Consider the following 19,500-nt stretch of genomic DNA (forward strand, 5'->3'; position numbering starts at 1 on the left):
AAGATAGACTTGTAAGACTTAGAACTCTAAACAACCAGGTTCTTGACCAGGAGGAGAAAATGAGTGGACACTGTTGGACTTGAACTCTCGGCACCCTTAGCCAGCATAGATAATGAGGGATTGCATCTTGGCTTGTTTTAATTGATTATTTTATGTAATATGGGTTGTGTAATTGTATCATTTGATTTTATTGGTTGTAATCCCGCCTCGATTCGCAGGGAGAGGCGGGATATATAAATAAATTTTATTATTATTATTATTATTATTATTATTATTTTTAGAACTGCAGTTCAACAGCTAGAGAGCTACACAATTTTCCAATGCTGTTTTAAGCCATTGGTATGTAACTGAGGCTATGATCATAGAATTGTAGAGTTGGAAGAGACCAAAAGGGCCACCCAACTCTCTGCTGTGCAGGAACTCACATTCAAAGCATCCCCACAGATGGCCATCTAGCATCCTGTTTAAAGACCTCCAAAGAAGGAGACTCCATCACACTCCAAGGGAGTGTGTTCCACTGTCAAACAGCTCTTACTATCATCTTGTCAACTTGCTCCCCAATACAAGGCAATTGAGCATGGACTCACTCTTTCCCTAACTCACACCCCACACAGTGCGAATTGTGTGAGCTGATAATGCCTAAACAGGGCCAGGATTTGGGATGTGTTTACAGGAATGCTGTGCACAATTCTTGCTGATCAGAATTGCTGCCACGTCTGAAGACATCATAGCTTTTTAGGATTTAGAGTCTGGGAAAATTCCTTGGGGATGGGAGAGAAAGTCAGTGACAAGGCCATAATTGAGACAACATTCTATGGTATCCATTTCTCTAGAATACTTCCTTTTTGGACAAATGCATTCTGGCTCTTCCAGTACATATTTTTCCTTGTTTGAATACAGAGGCATGCTTAATCATTTTCTAAAGATTTGAAAGCTGGAATTTACTACATTTGAAGGCCAATTGTCAAAACATTTTCCCCATTTAAACTCAAAAGCATTCTTCACTTGAATTTTGACATAATTTTTAATCTGTCCTTTTTCAGTTTTGATTTTTCTAGCCTACCATCTCATGAATGAACAGCTGAGCAATATTGAAAGCCTTTCATGCACACCCTCCCCTCCCCTGCTCCAGCCCTTGCTTTCCTTCTAGGGCACATTTTATTTTATTTTCTTCAGCCATGTTTCCCATTCACCATGGAAACCATCTACAAAGCATAATTGAAAAGATATGGAAACTCGCCACATTCTCAAAATAACTCTTTGAGTCTCTATGAGGTGTACAAGTGTACATAGGCCAATAAAATGAAATCAAATAATCAGGGCACTGCATTCTTTCACTTGTGTTTCCTGGGTTATCTTGTAGAAGAATAAATCCTTGAGTAACCACAACTAATTCAGTCATGTTTTGTTTTTGGTCTTGCTTCCTCCAAGGCCACTGTAACTTTGAATAAGTCTTGAAGCTGGATCTCTATGTGTGTTATATGAGCATCTCCCTATAGCTGCCCCACTACCTTACTACCTTTTTTGTATTTTTATCCCACCTTTTTATCATGAGATCTCAGGACACAAGCCAGATATAACAATATGGATTTCCTAAACAATTCTAAATTAAAATCAATAAATGAGATAAATATCCAAGAGGAAGGCATTTCATGACTGGAGTGCCACAGCTGATAAATACCTTTCGTATGACCCCCTGCATTATATTACCCCACGTGTTGGACACAGAGGTGGGACCATCTATGTGTGTGTAAAATTTACATATATAGTCAGCATTTGGTTCAATTTACAAATTTCATCTCTACATTTTGCACATCGCCTTAGTAAGGATGCTTTGGGAGTTGGCACATATGCATTTCAATCTGGGGATATGCCCAAAACACTATCTGGCTTGATTCTCAGAATCCAATCCATTTCCTGCAGCCTGTAGATGTTAATGGGGTGCTCATGACTGGTGGACCCTAGCCCTTTATGGACCAGATGCCTCCAGTAGAAGGAAATTGACTGACTTCATGCTGTTCCTTCTACTCTTTGGTTTCTTTGTTGCTTGACACTGTATTTGTACACTGCCCTGGATAGATTCCATGATGAAGGGTGGTACAGACCATTTTTAAATAATATTTACCTCTCTCTGTCTCTCTCTCTCTCTCTCTCTCTCTTCAGGTTTCAATTAGCCAGCAACCATCAGGAAGAGGTGTGCCTTGTTTAAGATGCAGAGGAATGTGCACTGGATTTGAGCCACATTCTTGGAGGTACTGCATTTACAGCTACAGGAATCCTATTTTGCCCCCTAAATAACCCTTTCTGTTTTAATTTCATGTTCTGACTTGGCTTGTGTCCAATGCAACTGTGAATTCACAAATGTCAGTGGCCCTATAGAATAAATTGTCATTTTTGTAAAAAGTATATACTTCTTGGTGCATTCACTCATTTTAGGTGTTTAAAATTATTTTATTCTACTGTTAAGTTCACCTTGCAATTGAAAAGAATAATTTACACCTATCTTACAATACAGTAGGCCCTTGATATCCACTGGGGTTTGATGCCTGTGGATACCAAAATACGTGGATGCTCAAGTCCCATTATATACAATGGTGTCAAAAAATGGTGCCCCTCATGTAAAATAACAAAATCAAGATGTGCTTTTTTGGGGATGTATATATTTTTTAAAGTATTTTCAAGCTGTGAATGGTTGAATCCATGGGTAAAGAATATATAACTGTGAAGGGCTGCTGTACTTTTTCTAAGTGTTCAAAGACCTTTGCTTACATTAGCTCAATTGGATGGCTTTACTTCTACATAGGCAACCACCAGAATGATCGTAACCAGCCACTAAACTTGAGTTCTCTATCACTGATTCAGATTAGAGTTCCAAGACTAAGTTTGCATGGAAAAATCTTCTTTTCTTGAATCAGTCTTGACAAATCAGAAAAAAATACTTTATTCACTATAGATAAACCGGATTAAAACTCATATAGCCACTCATAAAATAAGAAAAGCTATGAGGCTTGTGTGTGAACATCACCTGCTGATGAAATGAATTACTACTCTTCCTCCTCCTCTCTCTTCCACTGTTCAGTTTGCTTCTGTCTGTTGTTCAAATGTTCAAGACTTGACATTTGAGCTGGTCAGTCTTTCATTTGAAGCTTTTTGTGTTTTTAATCCATTTCTTTTGTCCAAAGTGCAGAGTTGTGTATCCTTTCTGAAAGTGGGTGGCAGTTAAAGGCATTCCAGTCCAAGTACATTCGTCTTTTGGCATTGATTGCATCTTTTAAAATGTCACATTCCTCAAAGCCTCCACTCTCAAGGGAACAGTTTAGAAAGACTCAAGTGACCCATTTGAATGAAAATATTTGGGCCTTCTGATGTATCTATTCAACCAACATCACATAAACTATCAGACATGTAGTGAATTCAGTCTGTTTTGATTTTAGTGGGAAAACATTTTCAGACCCAAGAATGTAAGACACACATAAAAAATGCAGCACCATCCCTGCATGTTTAATCTTATACAATCACAAATGCTTTTTTCTTCCATAATCAAGACATCTTTCCAGAATGCAGTGATTAGTCAAAGCTGGCATTTCTTTAAAAGACTCCATCATCTGCCTATGCCTTATGTTGCCTTGCTTACATGTGGTTCTTGCTGGTTTCTACCACATTCCCCTCCAAAATCTTACTCCTTCCAAAACTATGTGTAGCTTTGGACCTCCTCAAGGGTTCTTTCGGTGCTGAACACAAACACATATTACCTCAATAGCATAAACTTTATTGACAGTAAATGATGTAGCACATATTAAACAGCAGTGAAGCATTCAATCTCTTTCACTGATTAGGTCCTGTCACAACCAATGATAAAATTGCTTTCCCCCCCAAAAAACCCCACAAATTTACTCAACTTGGCTGACAACCATATTCCCAATTGCTGGATATATGGGGAAACCATGGGCTGGGGTGCATCTCCCTTATCAGGTGAGGCCATTGGACGATGGTCTCCCAAGGTTTGTATAGTGCAGATCCAAAGTATGCAAGCATGACCCATTTCCCCCCAGAAGCTATGGGAACTGCACAAGCAGGTTAGCAAGAGAAAGAAAATGAACTCCCCTAATTGGCTTCCAGCCTTCATATCCTTTCCCAGCCTCAAACTGCAAAGGGAATGGAAATTGCATCCATCAAGGTCATTACTACAACTTAACTCTTTCATACCACAGTTGTTAACATTTGGCCATGATGCTAACAAGGACTTTAAATACCATCTGCCTGGTAGCAGAAGCCTAGCTCACTAGACCATTCTTCAGTACAGACAATACGAAAGACCTCAGGTATCATTAAATATGGTCCATGTAGTACTGTAAAGCCTCAGAATGCAGGTGGCAGCCACCTGATTTGTTTTCACATTCAGGATCTTTCTGATTGGAGAATCACCTGAGGTTGGCAAATGAAAGAGAACTATTATCCTAGGTATGCTAGTCCTTTATATATGGATAGTTGGGGGTTTTTTAACAGTAGGGAAGATTCAACTGCATACTTTCAAGTGATACAGTCCTTGGGCTCTACAAAGATTTATTCTTAGTGGGAGCTACATTGAAGCTATTACAGGTAAGGGAGATGTGCAAAGGCGCTACATCTTTTTTGTGATGGGCCTCTAATGTGATTTCCTCTGAGAATATAGACTGATCTCCCTTAATGATATTCAAACCTATATAGTTCTTCTAACTTTCAGAGTGCAAAACACATACAACAGCTAGCAGTAATTGTCTGTAGACAGTCTGAAATGGCTTTATGTATCATGTCACTGGAAGCTGGCAGAAGCCATAAAGAAATGGGAGACAAATGCTTTAAACCACTCATCACTCCTTGCTGCTTATTCTCAAGACAAAAGAGGGGGTGGTATTAAAGCATGAGACATGGCATTCCAAATGCTGGAAACATGCATGAGCTTCTGATCACCATTTTGTGTACTACACAGCTGAAGGAAAGGGTTTTTTCATGGGTGCATAAGTAGCTCCAAAGTGGGTGGGGTTAGGGGTGGCCATTTCTGCTTTATGTGATAGCATCTTCAAATACAAAACCTTTCTCTCCCTTTTTACTTTAAAATAAACCTTGCATCATACTTATACCTTTTCTAAGTGGCCATTAGCACTCCTGGCACAACACTGCTACCTAAAAACAAGATGCAAGGATGTACCTTGTTTGCAACGTTGCCAGTGTTCCAGCAGCACTATTAGTCTCAGAGGCTGTGCATACTGGCCATAAAAGCCAAGTTGGGGGTAGAGTTGGGCCAGAGTGTCCATATGACGCATGCCCCGACTCTGCTCCCAGTACAGTGTGACACCATGTGCTGCTCCACATGACACACAGCATAACAGGGCTCCTCTGGCACTGTAAAGCTGCCCTTTGCAGAATGCAAAAAGGAGCCGCTTTTTGCAGCTCATTTTTGCACCCTGCAAAGGCCAGATAGGGGCCGCAGCATGCGGTTGTCGTGGTCCTGATCTGGCTGTAAAAGGGACGGCTGCAGTCCGACCCTTAGGGGCAGTCTTCACAGCCCCTCACAGAAAGTCTTTATGCATAGTATGTGTGGCTTTTATAGTCAAAACAAGGAAAGAGATTGATTTTTTTACTGCTGCCACAGAAGTCACAGTAAAAGAGGATAATGGACTCAAAAATGGGGCTGCATCACCCAGCAGCCTGCTGTTCACCACCACTGGTGAAAAGCTGTACATTGCAATTTGGCCTACACACAGGGGCTCGGCTGTTAACACCAAGTAACAGGCAAGAGCAACAAAGGAATAGATGCAAGCAACTTCTGTAATTCAGTTTTCTTTCTTCAGATGTGTAAACCCAATGGGATATTTGCAATACATTTTAATGAGGTTTAAGCCTTGACTTGTCTCTGGGTGTTGCTCTGTAGCATCTTCTGAAAATCATCATTGTGCAGCTTTCTCTCCTTCCAGCTCTGATGAGGAAGAAATCATAAAAATCTAGTTTCCTAATAATTGTATTGCCTACATCATGGGGTGGTGGAGGAAGAGATATAGGCTTCATTTCAGTTCAAATCATTTTTACAGTCTTTACCACTTTGAGATGCAGTTTCAGAAGAGCTTTTAAAAGGAACTATTTGGATTAGAGTCATTGGGATATTGATTCCATTTGCTATAAGCAATAGTGCCAATACATCACACTCCCAACATAAAAGCACATTCTCAGCCTCACCTATATTATGGCTACTCTGCAGCCTGCGAATGCTTTTTAATAACCATGATGGTATTACTTGCAGTTAATGCAAAGGGCTGCCATATATAACAGCGGAAAGGATATATATTCTCTGGCTTATGATCTGTAAAGGAAAGGAATATAAAATGTATACTGTTTAGATCCAAGTTCTCCAAACCCAAACCAAGCATGCTATAAATCTTCTGCTGTTTGGGATATCTCTTTTCTTCTCAGACACTTTTAGATTACTGTTGAGACTGAAAGTACCAATTTCAATACCTGGCTTCTCAAAATAAAAAGGTAATGTATTAGCAAGTTGGCAAAGTATACTAAGCAAGATTTCTCATGCCCACTGCCAAATTAGGGTCAGTTTCACACAACATAATTATAGCATTAAGACTGCACAGTAACTGCCAGCCTGATTTCCCTTTGGAGGAAGTTCCACATCTGAGGAGTTGCTATACAATAATTCCTATCCTGTGTATTGACTAACCAACCTAGCATTTTGTGGTGTAGGAACATACATCTGTCTCCATCCTGGCCTCTGAGGGTAAAGAAGGTAGGCCAATCCCACCTGGCCTCCCCAAAGGAACTGAGCCCTTCCCAGAAGGCATCTGGCTCCATCCTGGCCTCTGAGGGAAGAGAAGGGAGGCCAATCCCACCAGGCCTCCCCAATGCCACCGGACCTACCCTTAAGAAACAGAGCCCTCCCTCCAGTCCATCTGCCTTGGTCCAGGCCTCAGAGGGAGAGATAAACTCCAGGACCTCATCCCCTTCCCCACCACCATTCCCTTCTCCTTTTGTGTCGTGTCTTCTTAGACTGTAAGCCTGAGGGCAGGGAACCGTCTAATTAAAAGATTGTATGTACAGTGCTGTGTAAATTTACAGCACTATATAAATAAAGCTTAATAATAATAATAATAATAATAATAATAATAATAATAATAATAATAATACAATGGTCCTCTCACATGGATTCCAAGTGGCATCAAATGATAGGAAGTAGTGTTTATATTACCCCAGTCCCAAACCCAAAACAGAACTTTGAATTGAACTCAGAAACAAATTGGAAGCCTGTGTAGTTGGCATGCAGTCTCTAAAGTACCAGACAACAGTTTGACTGCCATGTCTTGTGCTAGCTGTCTTTTCTGTACAAGGGCAGCCCCACACAGAATGCAATATAGTAGTCTAATCAGGAGCTGATTGAGTCATGAATCATTGTGACCAAGTCCACAGCACAGTAGCCAAAGTGAAGCAGAAGTGGATCAGCCACATGGCTTCTAAGAGCATTCCCAGACCATGACTTTGGTATTTCAGGGGAAATGCAACTCTCTTCAGAATACTTTGCATTCCCAATTCCAGATTGTTTTTCTGATGGCCATCAGAACTTCTGTCTTGTCTAGATTGAGTCTGTTTATTTACCCACATTCCATCCTTTGCTGCCTTGAGACAATAATGCAGGATGTCCACAGCCTCCTTGGCTTTGGTTAAGAAAAAAAAGTTGGGAATCGTCAGCATAATGGGCCAACCTCTGGGCTTCAGATTATTCCCACACCCCCCAAAATTTCATGTACATGTTAAAAAGCATTAAGGATGATACTGAGCCCTGTGAAGGCCTCATAAGCTAGTGACCATGTGATTTGTTCCACTGTCTGGGAATGTTCAGCCAAATAAGATCAGAACCACTGCAAAATGGTATCATGTGGTGCCATATCCAATAGACAGCCTAGACAAATTATTATTATTATTATTATTATTATTATTATTATTATTATTATTATTATTATTATTCCCTGCTTCTCCCAAGGATCAAAGCAGGATTACATGATTAAAATAACACAGTATAATTCTACGATTAATGGCATCAAATACTGTAGATGGCTCTGTCAAAACCAGTATGGCCCCATTGCCCTGTCAAGTTCCCTACATAGGTCAGTTGCAAGTGTTCAGATGGTCTCCTTTTTCTGCCAATATGCATGCAGTGTGGAAGTGGTATATGCTGTATAGCCTGCCTGCTGTTCACAGACTGCTTTTCTTGCTATGATGTTGTTGTTATACAGACTTTTAAGTTGTGCCCATAACAGCCTAAATTAAGACATTTTAGTACTGAAATAAATAGATGTATATAGCCAATTTAGACGCTGTATAAAGATACTTTGAAAAGAAACGTAATGCAAAGGGGGGGGAGTACAAATACAAGTCATAAAATAAATAATGATCCAGCAACATAAACTAAAATCTGTAATAGAAAATATGAGGGGTAAGGAGCTCATCCATTAGGACACTAAGGTCCAAAACACACTTCAGAAATAATCAATTCTAAGACTTCTCTAACTGCCCTGGCTCAGGGCTAGAGAACCCTGGGAATTGTAGTTTATTGTGGCACCAGAACTCTGACAGAGAAGGTTAAATGTCTCACAAAACTACATTCCCAGGATTCCCTAGCATTGAGCCAGGGCAGTTAAAGTGGTCTCAAACTGGATTATTTCTGCAGTGTGTTTTGGACCTGACAGTTTTCAGTCTTCAAGAAAATCTGGAATCCAAAAGGTGAAAATAGTGATCTTCAAATTTATATATATATCAGGTCATCTAGATTAGTCTCTCTAGTAGAGGAATGAACACTGGCCAGTGCAATACCAGTTTTTAAAAGGGGATTGAAGAAATTCTAAACTGGTTAATTGAATTTCTATTCTAGGTAAATTTGTTGGGAAAATATTATTAAAAATATAATTATGGAGCCTATAGAAAAGCAAAGCTTGTTGTTTTCTGGGAGGAAATCCTGTCCTACTAAACTGCGTTATTTGACAGCATTGATACACATGGTCAGATGTGATTCAGTAAACATTATTTACGTGGGCTTTTAAAAGGCTCTTGAGAAAGCCCTGCACCCAAGACACCTGAGAAATTGTAGTTGTAATATAAATACAGCCCCCCTCTTCTCATAAGGAGGCATAAATGGGCATTTCCTGCAGTACAGCAATCTAAATAGTGGGGTCCCCCAATGAGCCATGTTGAAACTATTACTTCTTCAACTGCTCATAAAACTGGAAGTGAACAATGGAATTAATAGATTAATTGATGATACTAGATTATTTGAAGCAAACTGAAGTGTGTTTCAGAAAAGGCCAACTCAAAAATTTGAAAAACTGGAGTAATTTACTTGTGAGGAAAGCTTAGCTGTGTATACAGTTGTGTATTGTATTATTACCTTAATTTTGCAATGGCCATTGGCCAAAAGCAATAAAGTATGTATGTACAGTTGTGAATGCTGCAGAGCAAGTGGAGAAATTTTCATCCTCTCTCAGTATATTAGAAAGTGCAGGGACAGGACAATTAAACAGAAACAAATCTTCACATAATCTACAGTTAAACTGCAGAATGCACTACTACAAGATTAAGTCATGGTTTTCAGCCTGGACCACTTCAGAAGGAATTAAAGCAGTTCATTTCTATGAGTGGCTACCAGCAGATAGATGGATAGATGGATGGATGGATGGATGGATGGATGGATGGATGGATGGATGGACGGATGGACGGACGGATGGACGGGTATGTGTGAGAGGGAGAGGTTACTTCCAGCAATGTAGACAGCATTCTCTTTTGTTCTAGATGATTAGGAGCATGATTGGGGAATATATTTGCACTCTTATTACTTGTCTTCCCAACGGCATCAGGTTGGCTACTGTGTGAACAGAATACTGGCTTATCTTGGGAGACCATGGAAATTATCACACACAGATGGGATACGGACAGAATCACTCCCCCAGCCTTATCTTGTTTTTGAGTGCAATCCTGCAAAAGGCTTTCAGATCGCAGCACTATTGTCCTGTCATTGGAGCAGCATTGCATTAGTTAATGCAAAATGCCAGGCAATGCTACTTCAATGACAGGACATGACATCATTTCAAAGTCTTTCATTCAATCGAGATCAATCATACTTTATGGATGGGATAATGATGGGGTAAGCGCAACATTGTATGAACATCTTCTCACAATCATGCTATAAGGACAGGACAAGGATGTTTCGTCCCCCTTCTGATAATCTCCATAGCCAGTTGGAGCTGCCTCTCTGGCAATCTTTTGTGAGACATTTTGTCAGAGTAATAACCCAGGATTTGCTTTAAGGTTAACTCTGGGGATTTTAACAAAAATTGATAGTGAGGAGTTTCAAAACGATTTTCCAAAACTGGGTCAGGCATTACAATGGCCTTAACTTAACTCCCTTTGTCAGGTTTGCAAACTGCAAAAACAAACTATGGACAAAAATTGCCTCACTTTTTTGTCCACTCCCATTGCAAGTGATGAGTGATCAGCTGCAACTGTGACTTAACTGTGATACGTAGACATGTGTCATTTGCTGTCAAAGGTTCAAAATGATTCTCACCACTACTTGATATGGCAGATTGTCTACTAGTTGGTGCCTTAATATCTAAGTGTGTGTTAAGTCTTCTACTTAGATCATAGTCTTGGTCAGGAAATAAAACTCTAGAAGAAAAGGTAACCCTAATAACCTGAGCTAAAAATTATTTCCAAGAGGCAAACTAGAGAGAGTCATTAGCAGGCAGCTGATTTGGGGTGCCATGAATGGCAGAAAACTGTTCAATGTTTGCTAAAGAAGGGAAGAAGGTTATATGACATTATTAGCCTTAACTGAAAAATTGCAAAATAAATTGACCAAGCTGGGGTACAACATACCTTAACTTGTTAGGGAAGGGAGGGAGGGACCACATTTGCTATTCCATCTGAGGTTAAAAAAAAGGTCTTAGGACTCTAATTTATCAGGGAGCAATTACAGAAAGAAAGGACACACACACCAATCCTACAGAGTAAACAGTGTTATATATCCAATTGTCTCCATTTTCATGCCATTTTCTTGACGAACCTATTTAGGACAAAGAATTGCTTTGTAGAATGGAATGTGTGGACAAACGTTGACATGGTTTCTTGGTTCTCTACAAGATTTTTTTTCTTCTTGGAGCTTCAACATGCTATTTTTGCTTCAGAAAATGAAATGTAATCACACAGAATTGGTGTACCTTGGAAGCGGAAACATCCAAGAATCCTAAGGGAAGGCATTTGCCCGTCTTCTGCAACACTAGTATTCTCTCTAAATTGAACTTTGGCAAGGCCAACAGAAAACAAACATTCTTCTGTGGCACTGGCTAATTGGAAATGGACTGACACATGACTTGCTTTTATTTGCACAACAGGGGGAAGAGGGCAGGCAGCCAAAGTAACCATACTCAACACACTGTCCTAATTCATTGCTTGTGGGTTTATAAAGTGTAAAACCTTTGTCCATGTCTGTGGGGGATGATGACTTCCAGACCCATTGCTACTTGAGGTAAAGAATACCACTAAATATTGGTTGCTGGGGTCAGTAACAGGAGATATCTCTTCAGATTGGATGTAGTTTTTCACAATGTATCAGTCAGCCTTCATGCAGAAGAGGTTATTTAGTTAGATGGGCCAGTGATTCACATAGTCTCTTGTTTAGATCCCCTCTTTATGTATGTGGCTTAATAATAATTGGATACCCACTCAAGCCATGCTAGTTTAGGCGTTAGGGAGTGGTCGTGTTGCCATTGATGAATGAATGCTGATTTTTGTTTAATTCTCATAGTATAGCGTATAATGCTTACAAACATGTATGCTGTGTTAATGTTTTATAGATGCATACTTTTATTTCTCTATGGGGAAGCAACATAGCTCAGTTATATAGCCAATAGTTTTGTATGCAGATGATATTGGATTAAATCCCTAGCATCTCCAGATATGCCTGAACATCTCCTGTTTAAATATATTTCCAGTGGATATAACCTTGGCTCCTTCTTGTCCAGAGTTATTGGATACTTTTAATTTGTGAAGCTTGAGGATGTGGACAGGGTCCTCTGAGAGGTGAAAGCTACCATAGGTATACCTTATTAAACAGGCCAAAGGGGGCTGGCTGTGTGGGTAAAGGGGTAGTCAATGTCTCCTTACAACAAGGCAGAACTGCAACATGTCTAAAGGAGGCAGTTGGGAGATCTTTGTTAAAAAGGGCATCTCTGAATCCTTCTATGATGGATCATTATGGACCAGTGTCCAACCTGCCATTTTTGAGCAAGTTACTGGAGCACATGGTGGCCTCCCAGCTCCAGGAGTTTCTGGATGGAACACATTATCTGGATCCATGTCAGTCTGGTTTCAGGCCTGGGTATGGGACAGAGAAAGCTTTGGTCACATTGGTGGATGGACCTGCATAGGGAACTGGACAGGGGGAGTATATCCTTTTTTGTTCTGCTGGCTATCTCAATGGCTTTCAGTACCATCAACCATGGTATTCATCTGGGCTGCCTTGCTAGAATGAGACTTGGAGGCACTGTTTTACAATGGCTGTGTTTGTTCCTGGAGGGGCAATCCCAGAAGGCAGTATTGGGGGACTCCTCTTTGATTCTCTTACTGTTAGCCTGTGAGATCCCTTGTAGTTCAGTTTTGTCCCCCATGCTGTTTAATTTATACATACCCAAAGAGTTGGGGTTTGATGGCATCTATATGCAAATGACACCTAACACTACTAGTCCTTTCTACTGCAAACCAAGGAAGCTGTCTTGTTCCTAAATTAATGTCTGTCATCACTAAGGAACTGTATGAAGGTAAATAAATTGAAAGTTAATCCAGAGAAGATAGAGGTACTCTTGATCAGTCAAAAGACACATCAGGGAATAGGTATTCAACCTGTGTTAGATAAGATTACACTCCTTCTGAAGATCAAAGTTCACAGTTTAGAAGTATTCATGGACTCAGCTTTGAACCCAGAGACCCAGATTTCTACAGTGGCCAAGTTTGCTTTTGCAAATTTAAAGCCCGTGTGCCAGCTGTGTCTATTCCTTGAGATATCAGATCGATCTGTGGTGACGCATCCTGTTTGGACTATTGTAACATGTTCTACTTTGTGCTGCCTTTGTAGAGTGTTCAGAAACTTCAGCTGGTCAAAGAGCTGCAGTACCTGTTAAAACAGCTCCACTGGCTTCCAGTTTATTTCCTGGCACAATTCACAGTGCTGATTATGACCTTTAACGCCCTATATGGCTCATGTCCAGGCTGTCTGGCATACTTTATCTCCCCATATGAGCCTGCCTGGACTCTCAGATCACCAGGAGAGGCCTTTTTCTCAGTGCCACCACAATTGCAAGCATGATTGGTGAGGCCCTTCTCAATGGCTGCTTAGACTCTGGAATGCCTTTCCCAGGAACGCCGTAATGGCTCCATCCTTAATGTCCTGCCATCAGCAGGCTAAAACCCTTTTATTCCAACAGGCTTTTAAAACAGGTTTTTAAAGAATGGAGTAGGGGTGATGTGCTGTTTTAAGTTGAAATTCTTTTAATAGCTTTTGATCTTTTTAATTGCTTTTTATCCTTTTAACTTGATACCATGTTTTAATATTATGCTTTAATGCTGTGATTAGTTTGGTTCTATTTTAATGCTCACTTTTTATATTTCTTTGAACAGTGGGCCTGCTGTATTGGTAGGCAAACAATCTGCAGATTCAACAGCCTGCAGATTTCCACATATCATATTATTCTTTGTAAGTGCTTGCATGAAGACACGCTGATGTGGATGTGCACACATCATTGCCTATTAAATAATATGGAGTGCAACTGTCCACGTTTTTACCCGTCCATAAGGTGGACAGAACCAAACCCCCATGGATGAAAAGGGTCTGCTGTATTGTTCTTTCTAAATTGTAAGCCACTTTGAGTCCCAATTTTTAGAGAAAAGTGGGATCATCATCATCAACAACCATAATTAGATTATGTATATAATGTTATAGCTAAATAATATTAGGTAAACAGATACATTGTGTAAAGACTCAAGACATGTTTGGATAACAAAACAGGAATCCTTTGGGTGAAATAATTAATTGTAGGTATTTCATTGCATACTAGGATTTGACATGTTAGTCCAGTAATGACAAAGCCATACATGCTACTGAGCACTAAACTGGCAGATAATAACCAGTACATACCATCATAAATATTTAGGATCAGTGTACTGCCATTCTCCTCTTTCTGACCACCACCACTTAGTAACTAGATAGGGGAAATTGGCAGCAGCTTGATTGCACTATGTTCTGCTCATCTCTTCCCCCCCCCCCCCATATTAAACAAAGTACAGTTTTCCTGCCATCTTTTACAGACTGTGGTCTACATCCAATTGCTGATCCCAGTTGGAGTAGAGCCATTTAGTCAACAAGATTTATGTAAGTCTCAACTTGCCATTCACTAGTTAATTCACTGGGTCTCTACAGATGTCCATCCCAATCCAGGAATGATTTAAATTTATCTTTGTATTCTAATTCTAACTAAAATATTGAGACATTATGCACCTAATTTATGCAGCTGTGGATAGTGATGTTTCAGACACTGGATGTTTTCATTGTAGCAATGAGATTATTTTTCACATGTGTCTTTACAAATTCATGTAAACACAAGTTCTTCTTACTGGATATCTGTGTTCATAGCATCTTAAAAGGAATACATGGATATTATGTACTGTGACATTTCTTCCAGGGCCTCTGCAGTGCAGATTTTGTCAGTTTTATATTCTACACCATTACAAATCCTGTAAATCCATAGCTTACAAATTTTTATCTCCAGAGAGAGTTCTTGCCAACAAAGGTTTTTTTGTCCCCTGTCAGGTTGATCCGATTTGATACTCAACATTCTGGGTTCCCCTCCTCTAAAGTTCACCCTTGAGCCTTCAAAAGAATGCATGCCTTTTGGGTTCCAATTTATATTGAAAGATGACCTCATTTGTCTCCCACAGGAAAATATGCAAGTCATGTAAATGCAGCCAGGAAGATCACAGCCTGAGTTCTGATGCAGAGGATGATCGGAAAATTGGCCGCCTGCTCTCTGATTCAAAATATTCCTCACTCACTGCCCGGGTGAAAGGAGGTGATGGAGTTCGCATCTATAAAAGGAACCGCATGATTATCACTAATCCTATAGTTTCTCGGAAAGATCCAACTTTTGATACTGTTACGTATGAATGGGCTCCACCTGGATTGACTCAGAAGTTGGTAAGATCATGTATTCTCAAAATATACATAAGTCTCCTTGAAACATATGTCACTGAAACATTCCAGATCTAATATAGAACAGAGCAAATTTGTGCTACTCTATGTGTTGCTGAAAGATACCTCTCATTACCTATGTTTCATATTTAGGAATACAGGCTCCAGCAACATCTGCAAGTTATACTTGCCACCCCTAGTCTAAGGAGCAGCTTGTTGAAAGTCTGTCTCTTCCCTCACTTACTTAAACATTCTTAACTGACATGATCATGGACCTCACTTAAATGAAGCTGAGATCAGAAAGCAGACACAGTAACCATGGACAAGGGCTATTGTCTGTCCTTGACTTACACCAACGGTTGTAATGCCAAGATGCGGAGACAGGAGCAGTCAATAAAAGACACCTTACATAAGAAAGTATAATCCTAGAATTTAGATGACCTTCTAAAGTTACAGCTCGGCTTAAATCTACATGTTCATATAAGTTCATTGTCACTTGAAAATATTTCAGCTTAGATTCTTTGGACATCTGTCAATCTTTTGTGGCATGCTCTGATCCCAAATAAGTTGCTTACTCTTGAAAAGAAGGCAGGGTTACTTGCCAAATCAGTCCAGGATTGGCCAAGTACTCTTGGGAAACAGTATGGTGTTCTGAGACTGCCTAATATGTAAAATCATTTGACTGATCTGAGAGCTAAGTATTGAGTAAGCCAAGAATCTGAAACACTCAATTATAAATGTCCCACCACCTGGTTGTAATGTTGATCTCCTACTTACTCATGTTGCATGTATCAAAATATCTCTGTATCTCCATTTTAGGGTAATTGATGGTTTGTTTCATGAGATAGAAAGCAACAGATTATTTTGAAGTATGGAGAACAGCAAACCCCATCAGTGTTTAATACATTGTGTTTAAATTATTCAGATTCAGTGGGCCCTCCCCTTATGCAGGGATCCATTCCAGATCCCTCCGCGTAAGGAGAAATCTGCTCATGTTGGAGCCCCATTAGAAGTAATGGGGCTTGTGCCTGTGGTACGCAGTGGTGGGGTGGTGCACAGTGGTGAGGCAGTGCACACGCGCCACAGACACACACCCCATTACTTCTTCCGGGGCGCATGAGGGGCTTCAGCATATGTTGAAAGCCATGTATGCCGCGCCCATGTAAAACACAGATGCACTATACATCGGTATTGAGATTAGGATTACTCACAGTACAATTGAGTAAGATTAAGAATCCGAATTCTTATGTTTGAATACTTGGAATATGGTTGGATAATAGCAGTGGCTTGCATCTTCACATGAGGTGACCATTTAATCCAGTGGTTGTCATTCTTCAGTCCTCCAGATGTTTTGGAGTTCAGCTCCCAGGATCACTGATCATTGACCAAATTGGCTGGGATTTCTGGAACTTGCAGTCCAAAAGCAAGACAAAGGTTTGAGAACCACTGCTTTAAAATGTGGCCTTATCTGTCACTATAGCTTAACTGCACCACAGTTCTTGTCACTCATCCTGTTTCACAGTACAGATGTTCAGATTCTTGTTCGGCTCTTATAAAGAGAGAATTGAAAATTCATTAAGCAATGGTCTGTATGTGTAGAAGATAAATAGGTTATAGATATATGACTTGCTTTTGGACTACAAACCTCAGCATCCCTGTGCTGGCTGGGAAATTGAGAGATTTTGTCAAAAAGTAACTTTTATAAGTTCTTAAAGCAGCCTGCTCTACTTCAGGGTGCCGGAAAGAAGAGAAGGATTTCCCATTGTGTGCTTTCTACAGGGTTTCTTGTTATCATATCTTGAATTAATCCAGAGCACTCAAGCATTGTCAATCAATTGTTACTCCATATTTAGAATCATAGAGTCATAGATTCTAGGAAGAGACTTCAAGGGCCATCAAGTCAAACCCCCTGCAATACAGGAATACCCAGTCAAAGGAACCCCCCCCTCCCAATAGATGGCCATCCAGCCTCTGTTTAAAGACTTCCAAGGAAGGAGACTTCACCACTCTCCAATGCAATGTGTTCCACTATCAAACATCTCTTACCATCAGGAAGTTCTTCCTGATGTTGAGCTGGAATCTCTCTTTCTGTAGCTTGCATCCATTGCTCCTGATCCTAGTTTCTGGAGCAGCAGAAAACAAGCTTGCTTCATTCTCAATGTGACATTCTTTCAAATATTTAAACAGGGCTTATCTTTACATTTTCTAGGTTTACCTTGGGTAGTCCCAAGGGAGTTGCACATAGTTTCATGTGCTGCAGAGCTGAAGTTTGTTTTCCTCTTTTTAAGCATAGATCATTGACCAAATTGGTTGGGGCTTCTGGAACTTGCAATCCAAAAGCAGTGGAAAAGATTACAAGGGTTTTTCTTGATACTGACAACAAATTATTGCCAGCACTTAGTCTTTGTGAAGAATGAGGTATTTATGTTTTCAGACATAAAGTTTCTTAATGGCCCAGCCTTTATAATATATATTCTATAGGTAAACCTAGGAATTTCTGAAAGGATGAACAAAAAAGAAAAGAAGCCATGTTGGTCCATGAGAAAAAAAACAAAAACCACAGTTGGACAATACTGTCAACAAATCGAAATGCTACAAGCATTTGTTAAAAGCAGCCTTTCAACTCACATACACACATAATGCATATAGTTTTAATTAGAATTCTGACTGAGGTGTGATCAACCAGTGCATCCCCCCTCTTTTTTTAAAAAAATCTCTTATAGCCTTTAACACTTGGGATCATATTGGATTTGTCTAATCTTGGCAATTCTCATGGGAAGGAATACTTACTGACACAACATACATACCTCATTTATTCAGTCAAGTCCTCATACAGAGTGATGGAACCTTTCATACCCAGCATTTCAGGCTGATTAGCTCATGTAATTCAAAATATAATACTTCATAAGCAGAGTAGAAGACCTAGCCAAGTATCCAATGCTATTGATATTAGTTGGGCCAATAAAGACTGTGACTTTGGAAAAGAAAGTCTAAGCCATTGTCTGTCTCCTTGCCATCACCTTGGAGTATAATAGGTTCCCAAATCAGGTCAAGCATTCACATCTTTGCCTAGTATCTGGACTTGGCTAACACAGTAACGAGAACACATGGAAATGCATTCAAGATATCTGGAATACATTTAGCTGACAAAGGGGGGGAAATTCAATGACTTGAATTGATTTAGTTATGTGCTCTGATATCTACATTAACATATGTATTTTTAATATGATAATCCTTCCACCTTCAAGCTGTGTTAAGATGACTCCTAAGCTAGTTCCCAGAACTGTGCTACATGCCAAAAAAGATTTGGAAATCAAAATTATTATTGAACAATCTGTAGCCAGATATGAGTATTCAAAACTATATAGTCTTTCATGACTTAGGCAAGGGAGATGTGCTTGCATTTGTAAAACTCTAGTTAATTACCTTAATTAAGCCATAGGGCTGAAAAGTGTAGTTTGAAATTTTCTCATTCTTAATTAAAAAGGAGATCACCCCTTTAAAAAATGCTTAATGGCTTTGAGATTTTTCTCATATTGGGAACTTTTGTAAAAATTCAATTTTTGTGCAAAACCCAGAATTTTTGTAAAAATTTCAAGATTCTTTTTTTTTTTAACAAAAAAAAAAATCATAGTGTCCAAAAACTCTCATAATCTCACCCAGCAGGGAGAAACTTTTCTCTCTTGGGAAAAAAATCTTTCTTGTGTGCAGAAATGAAACAAGTAGATCAACTTCTCTAGTATAGAAAGAGCATCAGATGCTGATATTTCTGCCTATAGTACCCTGAAGCTAGAAGATATAGTAATTTCATGTTTACTATTTTTCTTTCATAAGCATTAAGGCAAGTGAGGCATAAGTTCCTATCTGACTATGAATGCTAAGCAGGTCCAGCCTTGTTAGTACTTGGATGGGAGATTGCCTATTAATATCAGGTGATGGAGGCTATATTACAGAAACAAAACCATCTCTGAGTATTCCTTGCCTAAGAAAATCCTATGGCATGTGCACATACACATATAAGTGCACACACATACACATACATAATGCAAGTGATAAATTCATGTAAAACTACTACAGTTGGGCCCATGGTATCTGCTGGGGTTTGGTTTCAGGTCCCCCCAATGGTGGATATCAAAATCTGCAGATATTCAAGTCCCATTAAAATACAATGGCACAGTAAAATTGTGTGCCTTATATAAACTGGCAAAATCAAGGTTTGCTTTTTGGAA

At 39.6% G+C, this 19,500-nt stretch overlaps 1 protein-coding gene across 2 annotated transcripts in view; it reads left to right on the forward strand.

Moving 5' to 3' along the window:
- Nucleotides 1-19,500, forward strand: part of LMCD1 (LIM and cysteine rich domains 1) — a 71,501-nt gene that overhangs the window by 26,287 nt on the left and 25,714 nt on the right. The window contains exons 2-3 of one of the 2 annotated variants that reach the window (XM_042455829.1): nt 2,164-2,252; nt 15,022-15,277. In XM_042455829.1, the coding sequence (XP_042311763.1) occupies nt 2,164-2,252; nt 15,022-15,277 (345 nt within the window). Of the gene's footprint in view, nt 1-2,163; nt 2,253-11,452; nt 11,558-15,021; nt 15,278-19,500 lie in introns of those variants that run through there. The other variant, XM_042455830.1, reaches the window with a different exon arrangement.

Source organism: Sceloporus undulatus, chromosome 2 (genome assembly GCF_019175285.1).
Source record: "Sceloporus undulatus isolate JIND9_A2432 ecotype Alabama chromosome 2, SceUnd_v1.1, whole genome shotgun sequence".
In the NCBI taxonomy this organism is placed as follows: domain Eukaryota; kingdom Metazoa; phylum Chordata; class Lepidosauria; order Squamata; family Phrynosomatidae; genus Sceloporus; species Sceloporus undulatus.